Below are 16620 nucleotides of genomic sequence, written 5' to 3'. Positions count from 1 at the left end.
AGGGAGGGAGGGAGGGAGGGAGGGAGGGAGGAAGATAGAAATTTAAACTCTATGAGATTATTAAGAGGGGCTTGTAAAGGATGAAGTCAGCACTGTTGCTATGGTCCTGGCAAGACATTGTTGTCTCTATAGAAATGTCTGCCGTGTAACTGCTTCCAATTTAGGTGGTATTATTTCTTGATTTAATCAAAGTTCCTTCAAATGTGCTGGCAAATAATTTAGCACTTAATTTGAATTGTTACTATAAAATATAGAGAGGCCTTTATTCTAAACCACTGTCTCCGACTTATCTGAGCAGTCAACAAATTTCCCACTTAGTCTTTGATATGAAGGATTCGGTAAATATTTCTCAGTGTAAACAAGCGACATTAAACCCAAAGACAAAAGGAGGGCTTTGCTTTTGTCTCTCACACAGGCAGGATTCGGTCAAAGGAAATCACTCCAAACTAGGAAACAATAGTTTGTCACATTTGGAACCTTTATGTTGTCTGCAATCAAATTTCCGAGTATCGAATTGAACACCCAAGGAATAGCATTTTTAGGACAAATTGGTAGAACTAATTATGCAGCTTTGGTCAGTTAGCTAAGAACGTAGCCGGGAAGGAAAGAGGAAAGCAATAGAGTCAGGCTTCTCCATCTCTCAAATCCTAACAAATGCATGGGGCTTAGGGAACCTGGAGAAAGGAAAAGAGGGAAAGTGCTCATAGAGAGGAGTTGTAGGCGGGTTTCCCCCACAAGAATGCACAGCTCCTATAAGATCAATAGGAACACCCAGCCCCCACCAAGCACTGAAATTACTCCAGTAGCTCCTGAGGGCAATAGGCCTGAAGTTGCTCCACCTCCTTGCTCTCCTACTGAACAGTCCCAGCCCAATCCTCTCACGAGACCAAGGAAATAGGCCTGGCATGTGCGAGTGTGTGTGCAAGGTGTGGTGGCAATCACATAACTCAGCGCTTAACAAAGAAAATCTTCACAGGTACAGACATGCAACTGCATGGAAAACACAGGAGAGGGGCGGAGAGAGATGGGGAGGGCAGACAGACAGACAGACAGACAGACAGACAGACAGACAGACAGAGATTATTTGGTACATTTGTCATTAATTCTATGCACTAATTTCTTTTCCAATACATGGCAGGCAGAAGATCGGCTCCTGATCTATATGGAAGTCCAAGTACAGGGAAGAAACATGTACAGCTGGAAAGATGAGTGACATGTGTTTCTATGAATTCCTTCCCCAGCTCTGGGGAAGCTGCCCCTGTGCTATTCCCAATTTAGTCTGTGGCTCCCTCTGTACACAACATCTACCAGATGCACCCTGGTCCAGCCTTTCATGTCTCTGTCTTTTCTTTCAAGGCTTCTGCATAGGAAAACTCTTCTCCATATTTTTTTAGGGAATAGAAATTTAAAAGTCCTCTTCTCATAGCACTATTGTGCATGAGCCTGAAGCTATGCAGCCCATCACTACATGGACATTTCATCATTGTCCATTTTAATCCGTATGTGGCTCAAATTATGGGACCTGCCATAATTTTCTTTTCTTTTCTTTTCTTTTTTTTTTTCTTTTTGGTTTTTCAAGACAGGGTTTCTCTGTGTAGCCCTGGCTGTCCTGGAACTCACTCCGGAGACCAGGCTGGCCTCGAACTCAGAAATCCACCTGCCTCTGCCTCCCAAGTGCTGGGATTAAAGGCATGCGCCACCACTGCCCAGTTCTTTTCATGTTTAATATAGAATTGAGATCATCCTATGTAAACTGACATCTTGAATCAGTTTTTTTGTTTTTTTGTTTTTTGTTTTTTACTAAATTGTGTCATGGACATTTCACTGTTTTACAAATAGATTTCCAAAACCACTCATATCCTAGTGAATTTTTATATATAATTAACTTTATTGTCTAAAAGTAAGACCTCAAATCGATAAGAGCAGACCAGAAAACCAGTCCCTACAGCACCAAGAGAGCCCACAAGAAGGAGGGTGGGAATGTTTTACAAAGCAGAGGCAGGTAGGCTGACCAGGAAACTATCACATTATCCTGCTCAGTCAGGGTAAACAATACAAGCACAAAGGCAGAATCCATGAACGGTCAGGGTCAAAGCAAACACATACACTGCTTAAGGAGCCAAGGAGGAAGCCATCATGTTTGCAATAGTGACACTGTGGATTACACACCACAGAATGAAACCAATGCCAATTCTTATTAAATAAATAAATAAACAAACAAACAAACAAATGCAAAACCTATTGAAACAGTCCATGGAGGAAGGTGGTTGGTAAAACGGACTCCAGTTCTCACCGGTGTCACTGTGCCTAGAGCCAACTGCCTTCTCTCAGTCACAGTGACTCAATCTGTCAGACTGGTGATTATTATAATCCCTGCTTTTAGCTCCCTCCTCACTCCTGAATCTTCCTGTATTTAAATGTGACATAGAAATGCCACTGTTGGCAGGCATCCCCAAGCAGAAGCTGGAACATTCCTGCAACTGCCAGCTACAGTTGTTTGCCACCTGAAATACTCTCCAAATACTACTTAACGCTGAGGAAGAGATCCTGGGTGTGTTAAAGGTGTGCTGTAATGGCCCCCATTTGTTCCAGTTTCACCTCCTTCCTGTTTCTTCTCCCTTGTCTGGATCTCGATGCTGCCATAGCCCTTCCTGTCAGCATGCCAACTAGAGAAACTTCACCTGAAACCACTCGTGTGGGTTTGGAGAGTCAACACAAGAAAGTTGCTATAGAAATGTCACAGAGGCTCAATGACTTCACTCTTGTGAAGAGTGGCCAACCAACCAATGACTGGTCAAGCATGAGGTCCATGCCACAAGAGGAGACCGAGCCACGAGACATGCACACACATACATATATACATACACACACACACACACACACACACACACACACACACACACCTATGAAATGATTCCTAACAATATTGTGCTATGCTGGCGAGGACAGATGCAGAGACACACACCCAAACATTAAGTGGCTCCGGGTACCCCACAGAAGAGAGGGAGAAAGGATTGGGGGAACTGGAGGGGTCAAGGACAGCAGGAAACTGTGGCCCATAGAATCAACTAAGCAGGGCTCACAGAGACTCACAGAGGCTGAGGCAGCAACCATGGAGTCTGCGCTAGGTCCCTGCATACACGTGGTGGCTGTTTAGTTTGGGGTTTTGTGGGTCTCCTAATAGTGGGAGACTGGGTGTCTCTGACTCTTTTGCTTACTCTTGTGGTCCTTTCCCTCCTTCTGGGTTGCTTCATTCAACCTTGATCTGAGGGTTTGTTGAGAGAAGAGTAAGTTTAAAAAAAAATAATAATAAAAGCAAAAAACGGTACTTATAAAGTAAAAAGCACCTCTAATTTACCAATTTGCATAGTTGCATCTAATAAATTTTCTTCCTCACCATAAATCACCGTTGTGCTTTAAGCACACCATGACATTAATCTGCTGTTTCATGTAAGAGGGCGTGCTATTTGAATGATGTAGCAAGCCCAGAAGAGATGCATAGGGACTTCCTACAGAACAAGGTTGGTGACTGACCTGTATCATGTTAAAGACTAGTTGATTCTACAAGATCACAAAACAAACCACTAGGAAGATGACCTTGCTGGAGAAGTGGGGAGAAGAGAGCCCTAGGGGTCGGGAGGCTTGCTCTGTCTGTCATCAGCATGATTTCACTGAAAAACCGTCTTTTTGATAAATGACTGAAGATTCCAGAATTACGCAAGAGGGAGTAAGCACCCTTGAAGCTCTCTCCCAACTGAGCAACAAAAGAACAAACTACCTGTAAACGAAATAAGGCTTGGTGCCGCAATTAAAAGTACAGTAAGGGTGTGAACCATGGAGGCCTGAAGAAGAAGGCCATGTTTAAACCGCCCCAATGGGACACATGGCAAATCCTCCTCAACTGAGAAATAGCAGGAACGACCTGATACAGTCAACACAATGGCTGAATTAGGACTTTAATTCTATACAAATCCATTTACATGGCATCTTAAATACACATAATGAGTGGGATGGACCACAGATTAATGATTAAAAGGGATTAAATGTGGAGGCAGGCTTAACTACAAATGAATGGCTATAAGAGAATTACTGTATTTGTATACTTTTAGACTATTTTAAGACTAGTTTGTCTTAAATACTACAGGCTCCTGCACATGTGCTAACTCAGAACTATAGGCAAAAGAGTCCATATTAACACTTCATCTACTAAAATAAAATTTTAAGGCAAATTGGAAATCTTAATTTCTTTTTGTCCTGAAGAAACTTGACTAATGAGCTGGTTAAAACGTAAGCACACACTTACATTTTAGGACAGTGGAGAGTTCATTCGAATGCTCTCAGGCAGTTTCATATTAAAATAAAACCCATTTGCTCTTCGTGCATTTCGGGGGCAGTCCAGAAATGTTCATGACAGCACAGTACCATTCAGGTCACCAACGTACAAATTCTACATACTTTTAAAAGGTCTTCCCAATTAAATAAACATGTCCAATGCTACACTGCAGATGTGACTACAGTCAGCTTTCACTGCTGAACAGATACCTAAATTAATTCACATTACTTGATGTTACACTACATATATTTCCAACTGTATTTATTATTCCTACTAAGGGAAAGATCTATTTATGACATTAAACTACATCAGTTCTCACACTGACCCACTAAGTTTGTTGTACTCTGTAGGGACTGGTCAAATGAAATGTTAAAGATAAAGCTTACCGTACCCTGTCAAAGAGTGCAAAAAGTTGTCTCAGGACATCAGAAACAGGTAGCTTCAAGTATTCTGCAAACTCCTCGATTCCAATTCTGCCTCCTTTGGAAGAGCTTGCAATAGACGCGTATTCATCCAAGTGCTTCCGGATGCCATCCCAGTCTAATCTTAGATAGAGAATTGTAAGTGCACAGTATTAGTTCTAGGTCCCATGGACCATTAATGAGTGTTATTTTTATCAATTTGTGGAAGGGAAAATATTTTACATTAAATGTAAAACATAAGTGATTAAGAATTTGAGAGGACATATCAAACAGGTATGCAAGCATTGAATTTTTAGAAGTGTGTCTGTATAGTGACAAAAAAACCAAACAAACAAATTGAGAGGAAAAAAGGTCACTAAGAGCAAAGTGGGAGACAGGAAGTGATCTATGAATTTTAACCTGACATTATCTGGAAAGTCAACCATTCCTTATTGAGTTGTTATGAAAGAAATTATAAGTATTTCTTTCAAAAAGCTTTCAGGTTGATAATTCATAGTTCACAAAATGGTGCAATAGGGTGACTCACGAAACTATACACACCTCCCCTGGTATCAGCTATCAAAAGTGGGAATAGTAAGACACTGGGGTCAATAAATTCCTAGTAAGGATAAGAAAGAAATTAACTCTGAATACAAGGGTCACACCTATTACACTGGACAGCCAAATTGCTTATACCAAATGATTCAAGTCAGATCACAAATGAACGAGGGGAAGTTCTTACAACAACCACCACCACCACCACCACCACCACATGTGAAGGCAGGACGGCTGCTGTAACATGACTAATCAGCAAAAGGTGCCTGCCATCAATCTGTTGACCTGAATTTATCTCTGTCGTGGAAATCATGGTGGAAAGAGACAATTGAGTTTGCAAGTTGTCTTCTGAGCTCTACACATGGATTGTGGCATGAAAGCATATGTGAGTGTGTGCGCGTGTGCACATGCGCACACACTCATATACACAAACACACACCTTTATAAAAGGCAGGTGTAGGGCAGGTATTTTAAGTGATAAGAGTTGTCTGGGTCAGTTTTCCCCATGTGATATTCTGAGCAGTGCATGCTAGTGCAAACCCTCTTATAAGCAGGTCTGCACTCGCCAGCTGCTCCGGGGCACTTCTGAGTGGCAGGATGATCTATATGTACATACAAACAGCTAACTCTTGCTTGTTACTGTGAGCAGCTCATACAGACACCGCTATGTCAATTATTCATGATAAAACAAAAATAGATTTAAAAAAAAATAAACGACAAATTCACCATTCTGGCTTTCCCCGCTAAGCACCCCCATAGAACTAGAACTGAACAATAATAAAGTAAGAGAAAGCGGAGATGGGATTTCCCACTCTCTGCACATTTACGAGGGTTTTCTGATTTAAAAATACACTTACTTCAGTTTCCGGCTAATCTTCGAAAATTCTACCAGCCCGGCCTCCATAGGCAATGTGAGCTGCCCCGCTGAGATCATCAGTCTGCAGTCTTCATAGGTGTGATCCGTCACGGGTATTTCCAAAGCTCTACAAGCAGAAAGACAAAAAGCGTTCAATAAATGGCTCATCATTTCCCAGTACCCCTGAGCTTGTGAGCAGGCCAGGGTGCCCGGGAGGAAGTAAGGGAACCCTCAGATTCTCCTCTTCCATTTCTCTACTTTCCGGTCTCGCCCACTGAGGTGTCTTCTGCCTGTCTGGAGAGCTGAAAATTTGTATTTTTGCATTCCAACCAGAAAGGCAATACATTATTAGGAGATTCATAAATCACACAGCATAGTCGTGGTGTGAGGTCTGGTGACAGGAAATACAGGCTTGAGCCCCACACTGTCACCGCTTCATCTGATTTGGGGGAAAACTGCTCAGTAACTGGGTCTCCCTGTTGCCTTCCTCACCTCAGGGTTGCGGTAAGCACAAAGCTAGATAAGGTGACTTAAGGGCCTACATGGCACTTGGTGGGGATAACACACGCTATGCCCATCCTTGCTTTCTGCCTTTTATGCCGTAACACAAGTCTCAGCGTGTACTCCAGGCTCCGCCTCCTGAGAGCTGCCACTAGCTGGCACACTTCCACGTGGTTTTATCACCTGTTTCCCCACTTGCATCTCATTATAATAAAAACTGCTGCGTGGAATAAAATTACTACGTGGAAGACAAAGAAGTAATTTTAATATTCATTTTATATAGGAGGAAAAGGTGGGGTGACCGGTTCTCTCAATCTTCCTGAAGAGCCACACTCGCCCCATTCCCATATAGAAAAAGAGCTGATTTTGAATGAATCTCTTATTTGCTTTGGGAAACCAAGATACATGGTACAAACTCTTTCTAGTTATAATATTTATCTCCCTGTTTTTAGACACCAACCAGCATATAGTTACAAAATTTGCTTTTACATTGTTGGAGAAAAATAATCAAGACAAACTTTGTAGCTGGGGTTAGATACGAAATAAGATGAGTACACCCAAGTATTCTCAATAGCAAAAATGTTTCCATAAATATTTATCCTATTTGGAAAACAAATTTATTTTTGGCGTGAAGTAACACATTTGTGTATATGGAGGAGGGATACAAAATCTGGACTTAGGACTTCTTTTTTTTTTTTTTTTTTTAAAAGATTTATTTATTTATTATATGTAAGTACACTGTAGCTGTCTTCAGACACTCCAGAAGAGGGAGTCAGATCTCGGTTAAGGATGGTTGTGAGCCACCATGTGGTTGCTGGGATTTGAACTCCGGACCTTTGGAAGAGCAGTCGGGTGCTCTTACCCACTGAGCCATCTCACCAGCCCCACTTAGGACTTCTATTGTTGTGATAAACATCGTGAACAAAATTTGGGGAAGAAAGGGTGCATTTCACTTATATTTCCAGGCAACAGCCTGTCACTGAAGGAAGTCAGGACAGGAATTCAAGCAAGACAGGAACCTAAAAGCAGGTACTAATGCAAATACCACAGAGGAGTGCTGCTTACTGGCTTGCCCCTTGTGGCTTGCTCAGCCTGTTTTCTTACAGTTCCCAGGACCACCAACCCAGAGGTAACACCAGCCACTGTGAGCTGAACCCTCCCACATCAATCTGTAGTTAAGAAAATTCACTATAAATTACGGAATGCTGAAGAGGGTGGGGGAGGAGACACAGTTTTCCCCAGGGAAGAACACACCAACTGGTTTTCCAATACCAAATGGTCTGCCCTGAAAACATATATACCAATAACATTATTCAGACTGAGTATCTGTATTATGTATTTACATGTACACATATATGCATGCATGCATGTATATGCACACACACACACACACACACACACACAATTAATGAAAGGAGAAACCATGAATTTGAAAGAAAGAAAGAGGTTATATGGGAGGAATGGGAAGGAGGAAATTATGGGATATTATAATCTCAAAAAAAAAAAAAAAAAAGAAATAACATTTTAAAATAATCCTCCCACCAAAAAGAAAAGATTTAAAAAAAAAAAAAAACGCACTACAGACTTGCCTATGGACAAATCGCATGGGAGTATTTTCTCAGTTGAGAATCCCTCTTCTCAAATGATTCTAGCTTGTGTCAAGCTGATATAGAACTAGCCAGAACAAAGTCAAATTCAGAGTTTCTGTTGAGTTCTTACTAAAGGTGGGAGGCGGGGAGGGGGATCTGTGGAGGTGGCACCTGGGAAAGGGACTACCCCAGAGGGCCCCGAGGCTGCCTGGGTGGCCATACAGCATAACGCATCCTTTCCTTACAGGCTCTGTGATTGATCAAATCAAAACACTGGCCAGTTAAAACTCCCTTACACGCAGCAAATATCCACCGTCTGCTGTGCAGTTGCTAAACGCTGTCCCGGCCATCCTTCCATGAGGGCAACTGTCTTCCTTTTCTGCGAATCCTTTCTACAAGCAAACCTCTTCCTTTTGGGCCCTGTAATCTTTAATGCCTTTGAAACACCCGGCCTTGGACAGCACAGGGAATAAGAAAAGCGGCCTTAGAACGCGCGCCTGAAGCCACCCCAAGGCTCTGCAGTGACAGGCCAGCACCTGTGGAAGACACTGGCTGCTCTTTCTACCTGAGGCATACTTTTATCAGTTTGAGGCTACACTTGGGAAGCATCTGTATGTTATTTCACTGCCCGTGTCCATTTCACTGCCAGCGTACCATTTTACATCTCAAGTGAGTTGGCAAATGAGAACCATGGGGGGTGGGGTGGGGGGCTAGATGACATTTACCATTAATTCTCATTATCAGCTGGGATCTCCAGGGCATACTTACTCTGCCATTAAGTTCCGGATTCTACTGGCAAAAAGGACAGGATCGTTCTTCTCTTCCTCACTGGGTGCTTGCACAGGCATAAACTGAAAGACAAACATCTTCCCATAGCAATCCTTGGGCCCAAGACAGTAAACGCTAAAGGCGTTAAATGATCAATCAACACACCTCAGTTGTGGTCTTCCTGGAGCTCATGTTACATGTCATGGGAGGGTCACCGGGCTTGGACCTGGGATATGGAAGCCTGGCAGGGTTGACTCTGCTAAACCGTCTCCCTAACTCTCAAAAGATGGCCATGGTCACTACCAGCTTCAATGGGCTACTTAAGGGAACTGAAGCCTACAGTTCTGGAATTTACAGTGCAGCATTGCCTAACATCACCTCCTTGAAGCTAGATTCTCTTCATCTCCATTTTATGTGACGATGGCCTCTCCCCACCCCACCTTTCTTTAAAAAAATATTTTATAGTATTTTCTATTCTACCCATTTCAATGTCAACTACACTTTAGTTACTCGATTGAAAATTATGTTTTGTTATTTTTTTTTCTACTTAAAAAAAAATAAGCTTCAGAACTGGCTCTCTAGTTTTTTTGTCTGTTACTTTTTTTCTTTCTTCTTTTCTGTTCTTTCTTTCTGGTTTTATTTTTTATTTATTTATTTATTTGTTTGTTTGTTTGTTTGTTTTTCATTTTGAACTTGACTTTACTCTCTACCTGACTTTGACACCTGATTTTTACTGTCCTTTAAGTTTGTGTGTGTGTGTGTGTGTGTGTGTGTGTGTGTGTGTGTGTGTGTGTATGCACAAGTCATGTGGGTGTTTGTGTTCATATGTGCACATGTATGTGGAGACCCGAGGTCAAATTCAGGATGTCTTCCTCTACTGTTTTCCACTTCATTTGTTTTTGAGACACAGTCTCTTCCTGAACCCGGAGCTCACTGGCCATCTAGACTCTCTGGCTGAAGAGCCACAGGGGTCTGCCTATCTCTGCTCCCTCTTACCAACGCTAGAGTTAGGAGGTCTTCATGCCAGGAAGCAGGCAGATCATCCACTCTCCTCCATCCCTTTAATGTATGGTTTTCCAACACCAAGAAGGTTTTAATTCCATATTCAATATAGTCTGTCAGTACTTACAGTATTCTGGACAAGATTATTAGGACCTTCTTCTCTAAAGACAAGCCACATCTTAATAAGATAGATGAATACATCATTTTAATCCCTTACATAAAGTACAGCTAGCTGTACATGGGTTTAATATCTTAGCCCGCCGGCCCAATGTTACAGAAGCCACATGGCCCAGGCTCAGCCCAAGGCTCGCCAGACTTTATTTTTCTCCTACCGAATCATTTTTTCCTGGAGCATGAGAACAAGGAGTAGAAAATTATTAATTTTGAGCGGGGCTGGGAGCAAGGATATGTTGCCAATATAGTGGGTGGCAGACAGGGAGAAGGTTCACCCCAAAGCGCTAATGCTCTAGAGAATGTTCTATAGAAAATCCAATCCTTGATTGTGGGAAAGTGCCATCCACTTTGTCTCTACTTGTTTACTGAAATATATTTCTGAGCCAGAGACCATGCGTCATGTCTCATGTGCGCCATTTCATTAATTCTCTATATGATAATGTGTAAAGATGAAATGACTCATCATGACTCGAGTTCATTCAACAAATATTGATCGAGAATGGGCCTCCCATGTGTCAGTCAGTGCACCAGGCCCTGAAGATCTGGCACTGAAGTCCCTCCCCCACAGGAAGCTCTGCATGAAATATAGCAGATATTTATCATATGGATGAGTCGAATCAGCGAACAAGAGCCACTACTCTGTGCTGGATATCTTATAATAGGGGTGTTACAGATGGCTCTGTCAGTTCTGAAGCAAATGAAATCTCTTAAAGTGAAATGCTCTCTTATTTGCAGTAAAAATATGGCTTAAAAGACTAATAACATAGCCAAGGTCACACATAGATGGCAGGCTAGAACTCAAAAGAAAGAAAAAAAGATTTGTCCAAGGAAATACCATTAATTTTTTTCAGATGAACCTATATTCAAATATGGTAAAGCATGCTTTGAATCTTAGGATATTGGTGACTCAGATAAAGTTTGAACAAAGCAGTAGACCAAGACAAGGCCTAAGGTTCTTTACTTTGCTTTATGTTATGGACTGGTGTTTTGCCTGCATATATGTCTATTCACAACATGCATGCATGGGCCACTGAAGCCAGAAGAGGGTAGAAGCCACAGGTGGTGGGAATTGAATACAGGTTTGATGGAGAAGCAGCCAGTGCCTTTAGCCACCGATCCATCTCTGTACTGCAAGGTCTGAGTTTCTGAGCAATAACTTGGGTACCAGAAAGGAAGACCTTGGGAGGAGAGAGAGAAGAGCCTAGAGGATTCTGTAATGGCCCCAGGGAGACCTTGGGACACTGAATGGGAGGAATGAAGATGTAGAGCATGATGGGATACAAGAGGCATTTCAAAGATAAAAGTAAAGGGCTTGAAGAACAATGTGCTATGGGCCATTTTATTGTGTGCTTATCTTAACTTTACAAGGAAGAAACAGTATGATGGAGAATAGCCCTGAAGTGTGAGCCAGGGAGAGGCATTTAGCCTTTCTGGCTTCAGGTCCTTCTGCCAAATGAATGACTTAAGCTCCATAATCTCCTAAGGTCCTTTCTGATCACAAGTCTCTACTGAGCATCTAACTCTTTACAGTGAAAAACCAACCAAGCCACCAGAGGTCTCCACATCACTTAATATATCTAGAGCAACAAACTACAAATCAGTTACTGAAACTTCCTTCTGCCCTAACATAGTAAAATGTATCACACTTGCATAGTATGAAATTCAAAGAAGAAAACAGGAGGTTAAAAAAAAAATCAGTGTTTATTAAATTTCTAACAAAACAATATAAGGGAATAAGGTTTTTAAATTGCCAGACAATTCTTTTGTTTTTTGTTCTGTTTTTTTAAAAAGCCAATGACAGTTTATGTTGAACTCCAGAAAACAGGTAGGCAGCTGGCGACCCCATCCCCTGCTCTGCTGAGCCTGCCTCTGGCCCCATCTCCTGCTCCCCTCTCTGCCTAAATATTCTCTGGTTCTCACCGTGCTGTACTGTGTCTTACAGCCTGTCCCTGTTGAGGACATGTTGTCCTGTTTTGCAGCTTTGCGCTGTGTTTTTTATGGACCCCCATGTCTTCTGAAACCTTAAACCGTACACAAGATTCAGAGAAAACCCCTGGATGTATTACCCACGTCTATCCAATAGCCGGGAGCGCGCCTGCCACCGACACCTAACACCTGTAAAACTCGTTTGCTCATTGTTTCGTAACCACACCAAGCGCATCTTACCAACTGCTGACTAAGGAGGGGAAGACTAACTGCTGGCACTATGACCTTCTTCCTCTTCTTTTTTGTCTTAGAAAGCAAAACCTCTGTTAGGTTAGCGCTAACAAATGTGATGCTGTAGCTCTTAGGATTCCTTTTCTAAAGCTTCAGAGAGAAAATGGGGAAAAGGCAAAGACTGTTCTCAGCATCGGTTGGTGTTTCCTTCCCAGGGGAAGAACACTGCCAGATGAGGGAGGATGTAAAAGTTAATGCTTAATGAACGCTTACCACATAAGTAGCCTTATTAAATTTCACAACCCCATAAAAGGGTGTTATTATCCTCATTCGCCAGTGAGAACACAGATTTAGAGAAGCTGAAGTAATTTTCACACATATAGGCAGGTAGTAAGAGGAAAAAGATGATGCTTTTTATAACGCTCATATATCTACTAGTACTCAGAAATTTCAGAATTTTGTCACGTTCCAGAACAAAGTTGCTTTGCCTGGACAAGTATACCTGTGGCTGCTGTGTATTTCTGTGAGGATGTAAAATTGGAGTTTTCTAAAAGGCCTGTTTTAGATTCAAAAATATAAATAATTTTGAGGTCTCTGGATATTTAAATAAATTATTCAAACATATAGGTGCGTGCAGCAAAACACTGTGTTCAGCAATGGACCAAGTATATGAGCATGCTCCTGTGAGATTGCCATGGAGATCTTTAGACATGTTTCTAAATGTGTAAGTATTTATCATTGTATCATAACTACCTACAGTATTTAAAATAGTAAGATGCTGAGCAGGTTAGCGGTCAAGAAGCAACTTAGAAAGCCTCTGTGTGGAGAAGCTTTTTTGTGTGTGTGTGTGTGTGTCTAAATTTGTACAAGTACAGTCTATAATGTTTATAAAAATGCATTTCTGAGAATATATCGGCTGTTATATCTGACTGCATTTGAGCTTCCCCCAAGCAATCGATTTTTTTTGAAGACATAAGAGTGTTATATAATATACAATAATCATCATCACAATTCACCCAAGTTCACTTTTAAAAGTGCAAACCTGATACTATATTCTTGAGTAGTAAGTCTTGGCTTAAGTTTATTCGAGGCCGAAGGTATTTTAAGAGCATGTTTACAACAATGACTTGCAATCAGAAATAAAGATTTCCATCATTTAAGAGAGAGAGAGAGAGAGAGAGAGAGAGAGAGAGAGAGAGAGAGAGAGAGAGAGAGATGGATGCTCACCCCGACACCTGCAATTCTAGGAACAGATGACCATCATGTAAGCTTCCTGGGGAGCAGCTCAGCTCTGCCACTGAAGTTACAGAGAAGCCCGAGTCTTATCAGCAAGGCCCAGATTATTAGTCTGTGCTAGGGCGTGGCCACATGCACTGCCTGAAAGACTGCTGGGCTGCACTTCTGAGTTACAGTCAAACAGTGGAGAACTAAAATACTCAAATGTCATGAAGCTACTAGACCCAGGCATGGTGGTATACATCTTTAATCTTAGCTACTCAGAGGCAGGAGAGGTTCAAGTTTGAGGCCCATCTGGGCATCTTAGCTGGAGCTATATGTCATTCTGTGGTAGAACCCTTGTCTGGCTTGTGTGAAACCCTGCATGAAATTCCCAGTACCATAAAAGAAGAGGAAATGGGTAAAGCAGTCAGGAGCTCCCTGGGAGAAAGAACTGGAAATCCAAAATAAACAGAACAAAACTAGGAGTACTAAACTGAAAAGTCAATAAGTTCCAGTTCTGTACCACAACCTAAATATATCAGCTCACCGCCCTACTACGTTCAACAAGGCTGATCATCCTTTTGTGAAGTTGTGGGACAAATAATACATTCTTTCCTTTGCCAGAGGGAGAATGCAAATACTGTCATTTCTTTCTTGCTTTTTCCTGACACGGAAAGGACATGTGGCAAGACCAGTCAGAGGACAGGATGGGGAAGTTATGGACCCTGATGTAACGCAGTTTCATCACTGACACAGATGCAAGGCCGGAAAGTCCAGGGCTGTGTGCACTCTACATCTAGCTGCCTCTGAACTAGAGAATGGTCAATTTAGAGGGAAGAATAACTGATGGTGAGGTATGTGTGTGGGGGGGGGTTGTATGGTGTGTGTTTAGGTGTATATGGTGTGTGGGGGTGTGCGTGTGGTTTGTGTATGGTGTATGTAAGTGGTGGTGTGTGGTGTGAGTATGCATACTGTGTGGTGTGTGTACGTGTGTGTGGTGTGGTGTATGTATGGTGTGTGTTTATGTGTATATGGTGTGTGTGTGTGTGTGTGTGTGTGTGTGTGTGGTTTGTGTATGGTGTACGTATGTGGTGGTGTGTGGTGTGAGTATGCATAGTGTGTGGTGTGTGTATGGTGTGTGTGTGTGTGTGTGTGTGTGTGGTTTGTGTATGGTGTACGTATGTGGTGGCGTGTGGTGTGAGTATGCATAGTGTGTGAAGTGTGTGTGTGTATGTGTGTGTGTGTGTGTGAGTGTGTGTGTTATAGCTTTCCAAGTCTGCAGAGGTGATAACAAGGTTGTTTTTTAAGTATAGGTTGGTTGGTTTCTCTGTTAGAAAAAGAAACTAGAGCTAGACCACATAAGCAGTTACTAAAGAAGAGAGAGCAGTGCTAGGGCATTTAGGGACAATAGTGTAAACTTGCCCCAAGTGTCCTCTGTCCACAGAGTTTGGTGTTCTAACCTCAAAGGTTATGAAAAGACCCCTAGTTCACTGTATTTGTCCTAGTGTTTGCTGAATGCTGTGGGACACAGATTAGCTCTTTCCCTCCACAGAAACAACTAGGATTATCCCAAGAGTAAGTGCTCTGCCCCACTTTATGACTATGCTGACAGACGCTTTAAAAGTGGACAGGTACACAGTGACACTCATGAAAAGGTATCCTCAAAGCACTCGGGTAACATGCAACTCTCCAAGGAGTTCACTAAAGTTTAAACTCATTCTGAAGTCTAATTCACTCCTGTGTATCACTTGGGATTGATACTTACCTATGAATAGTTAAACAATTAAGTTATCCAGCAAGGGAAAATAGTATTTTAAATGTCATAGTCCTGCCACTTAGAGCACAAGCTTCCACTCAGAATTCTGCAGTACGTATATGTGTAACATTTTCTTTCCTTTTTTAGGAATAATGTTATTTATTTTTATTTTATGCGTTTGAGTGTTTCTGCCTGCATGTATGCTGGAACTACCATTGCAGTGTTTGCAGAGGTCAGAAGAGGGCAGTGGATAACTTGAAACTGGAGATACAGACAGCTGTGGCTGCCAAGTGGGTGCTGGGAATCACACCCTGATCCTCTGGAAGAGCAGCCACTGCTCTTAACCTCTGTGCTATCTCTCCAGCCCCAATTTCCACTGCCTAACCCATGGGTACAACTGGAACATCCAGGCTAGAGTCTCAGACGCCGGACTTGAGAGTCTCACTTGCTATCTGGAACCAATTCTTTGGGTCTTCATATTTGGGCCCAAATTTTGAAAAGGTTCTGGTCATCTACTCATTCTCCATCTGCTCCTGAAACTCCTCGTGAATGAGGACACGAGCCACACAAAATTCCCTAGTGGTTCCCGGGTACAAAAGCAGCCTGTGTGAGCATCGAAAGCTGGTTTCTCTTGTCCACATCCCAAGTATTACCTCTCAGTTTTCATACAACTCATCTTCGAGGAAGCTGTCTCCACCAGCTAGCACTGCTCTGTTGGTTGGGTATGGGACATTCAACTAGGCATGGGCCAGCATTAAAATGCACAAGGGTGGGAGAAGGGAGGCACATTTTTACCTGCCCAAGTGATGAGCATGTTATGGGGTCTCAGAAGTCACATGTACTTTCTGGCTGGATCCCAGGAGCTAAATCTCACAGCAGGGACTTAGAAACCAAATCTGTAAGACTGGGGGGTAATTTGAAAGGTGCTGGGCTGAAGCCTCTAAACTAGGATTCAGGGTCAGAGCAGAGGATGCATCATCTTAAGCCCCCAGAGGCCGCATCACCTTAAACCCCGAGGCTGCATCTGAACGCTTACCTCAATCTCCACCTTTGTGAAGAGTTGACAGAAAGTGAGCACACACAGCTGGAGGCTGAAAAAGAGAGGAGAGAAGCCTATTCTCTCTTGCATAGCAATACAAGCAATACAAGTACAGTCTGTTCTTTATACTTCCACATCACACTACACACACACCACACACACACACACACACACACACACCACCACACACACACCACACACACACACATACCACACACCACACACACACACACCACACACACACCACACACACACACCACACACACACCAC

General features: G+C 42.4%; 1 protein-coding gene across 1 annotated transcript in view; it reads right to left on the bottom strand.

The window, feature by feature from the left end:
• The window catches only part of Lpcat2 (lysophosphatidylcholine acyltransferase 2), a 58901-nt gene that overhangs the window by 21429 nt on the left and 20852 nt on the right, over nucleotides 1-16620 (bottom strand). The window contains exons 8-11 of the mRNA XM_021220498.2: nucleotides 16347-16401; nucleotides 9004-9086; nucleotides 6147-6272; nucleotides 4725-4878 (exon numbers count right to left, since the gene is read on the bottom strand). Coding sequence (XP_021076157.1) covers nucleotides 4725-4878; nucleotides 6147-6272; nucleotides 9004-9086; nucleotides 16347-16401 — 418 coding nt within the window. The remainder of the gene's footprint in view (nucleotides 1-4724; nucleotides 4879-6146; nucleotides 6273-9003; nucleotides 9087-16346; nucleotides 16402-16620) is intronic.

The sequence above is a fragment of the Mus pahari genome, chromosome 20, assembly GCF_900095145.1.
Source record: "Mus pahari chromosome 20, PAHARI_EIJ_v1.1, whole genome shotgun sequence".
NCBI classification, from domain to species: domain Eukaryota; kingdom Metazoa; phylum Chordata; class Mammalia; order Rodentia; family Muridae; genus Mus; species Mus pahari.
This window is presented reverse-complemented; position numbering and strand designations above follow the sequence as displayed.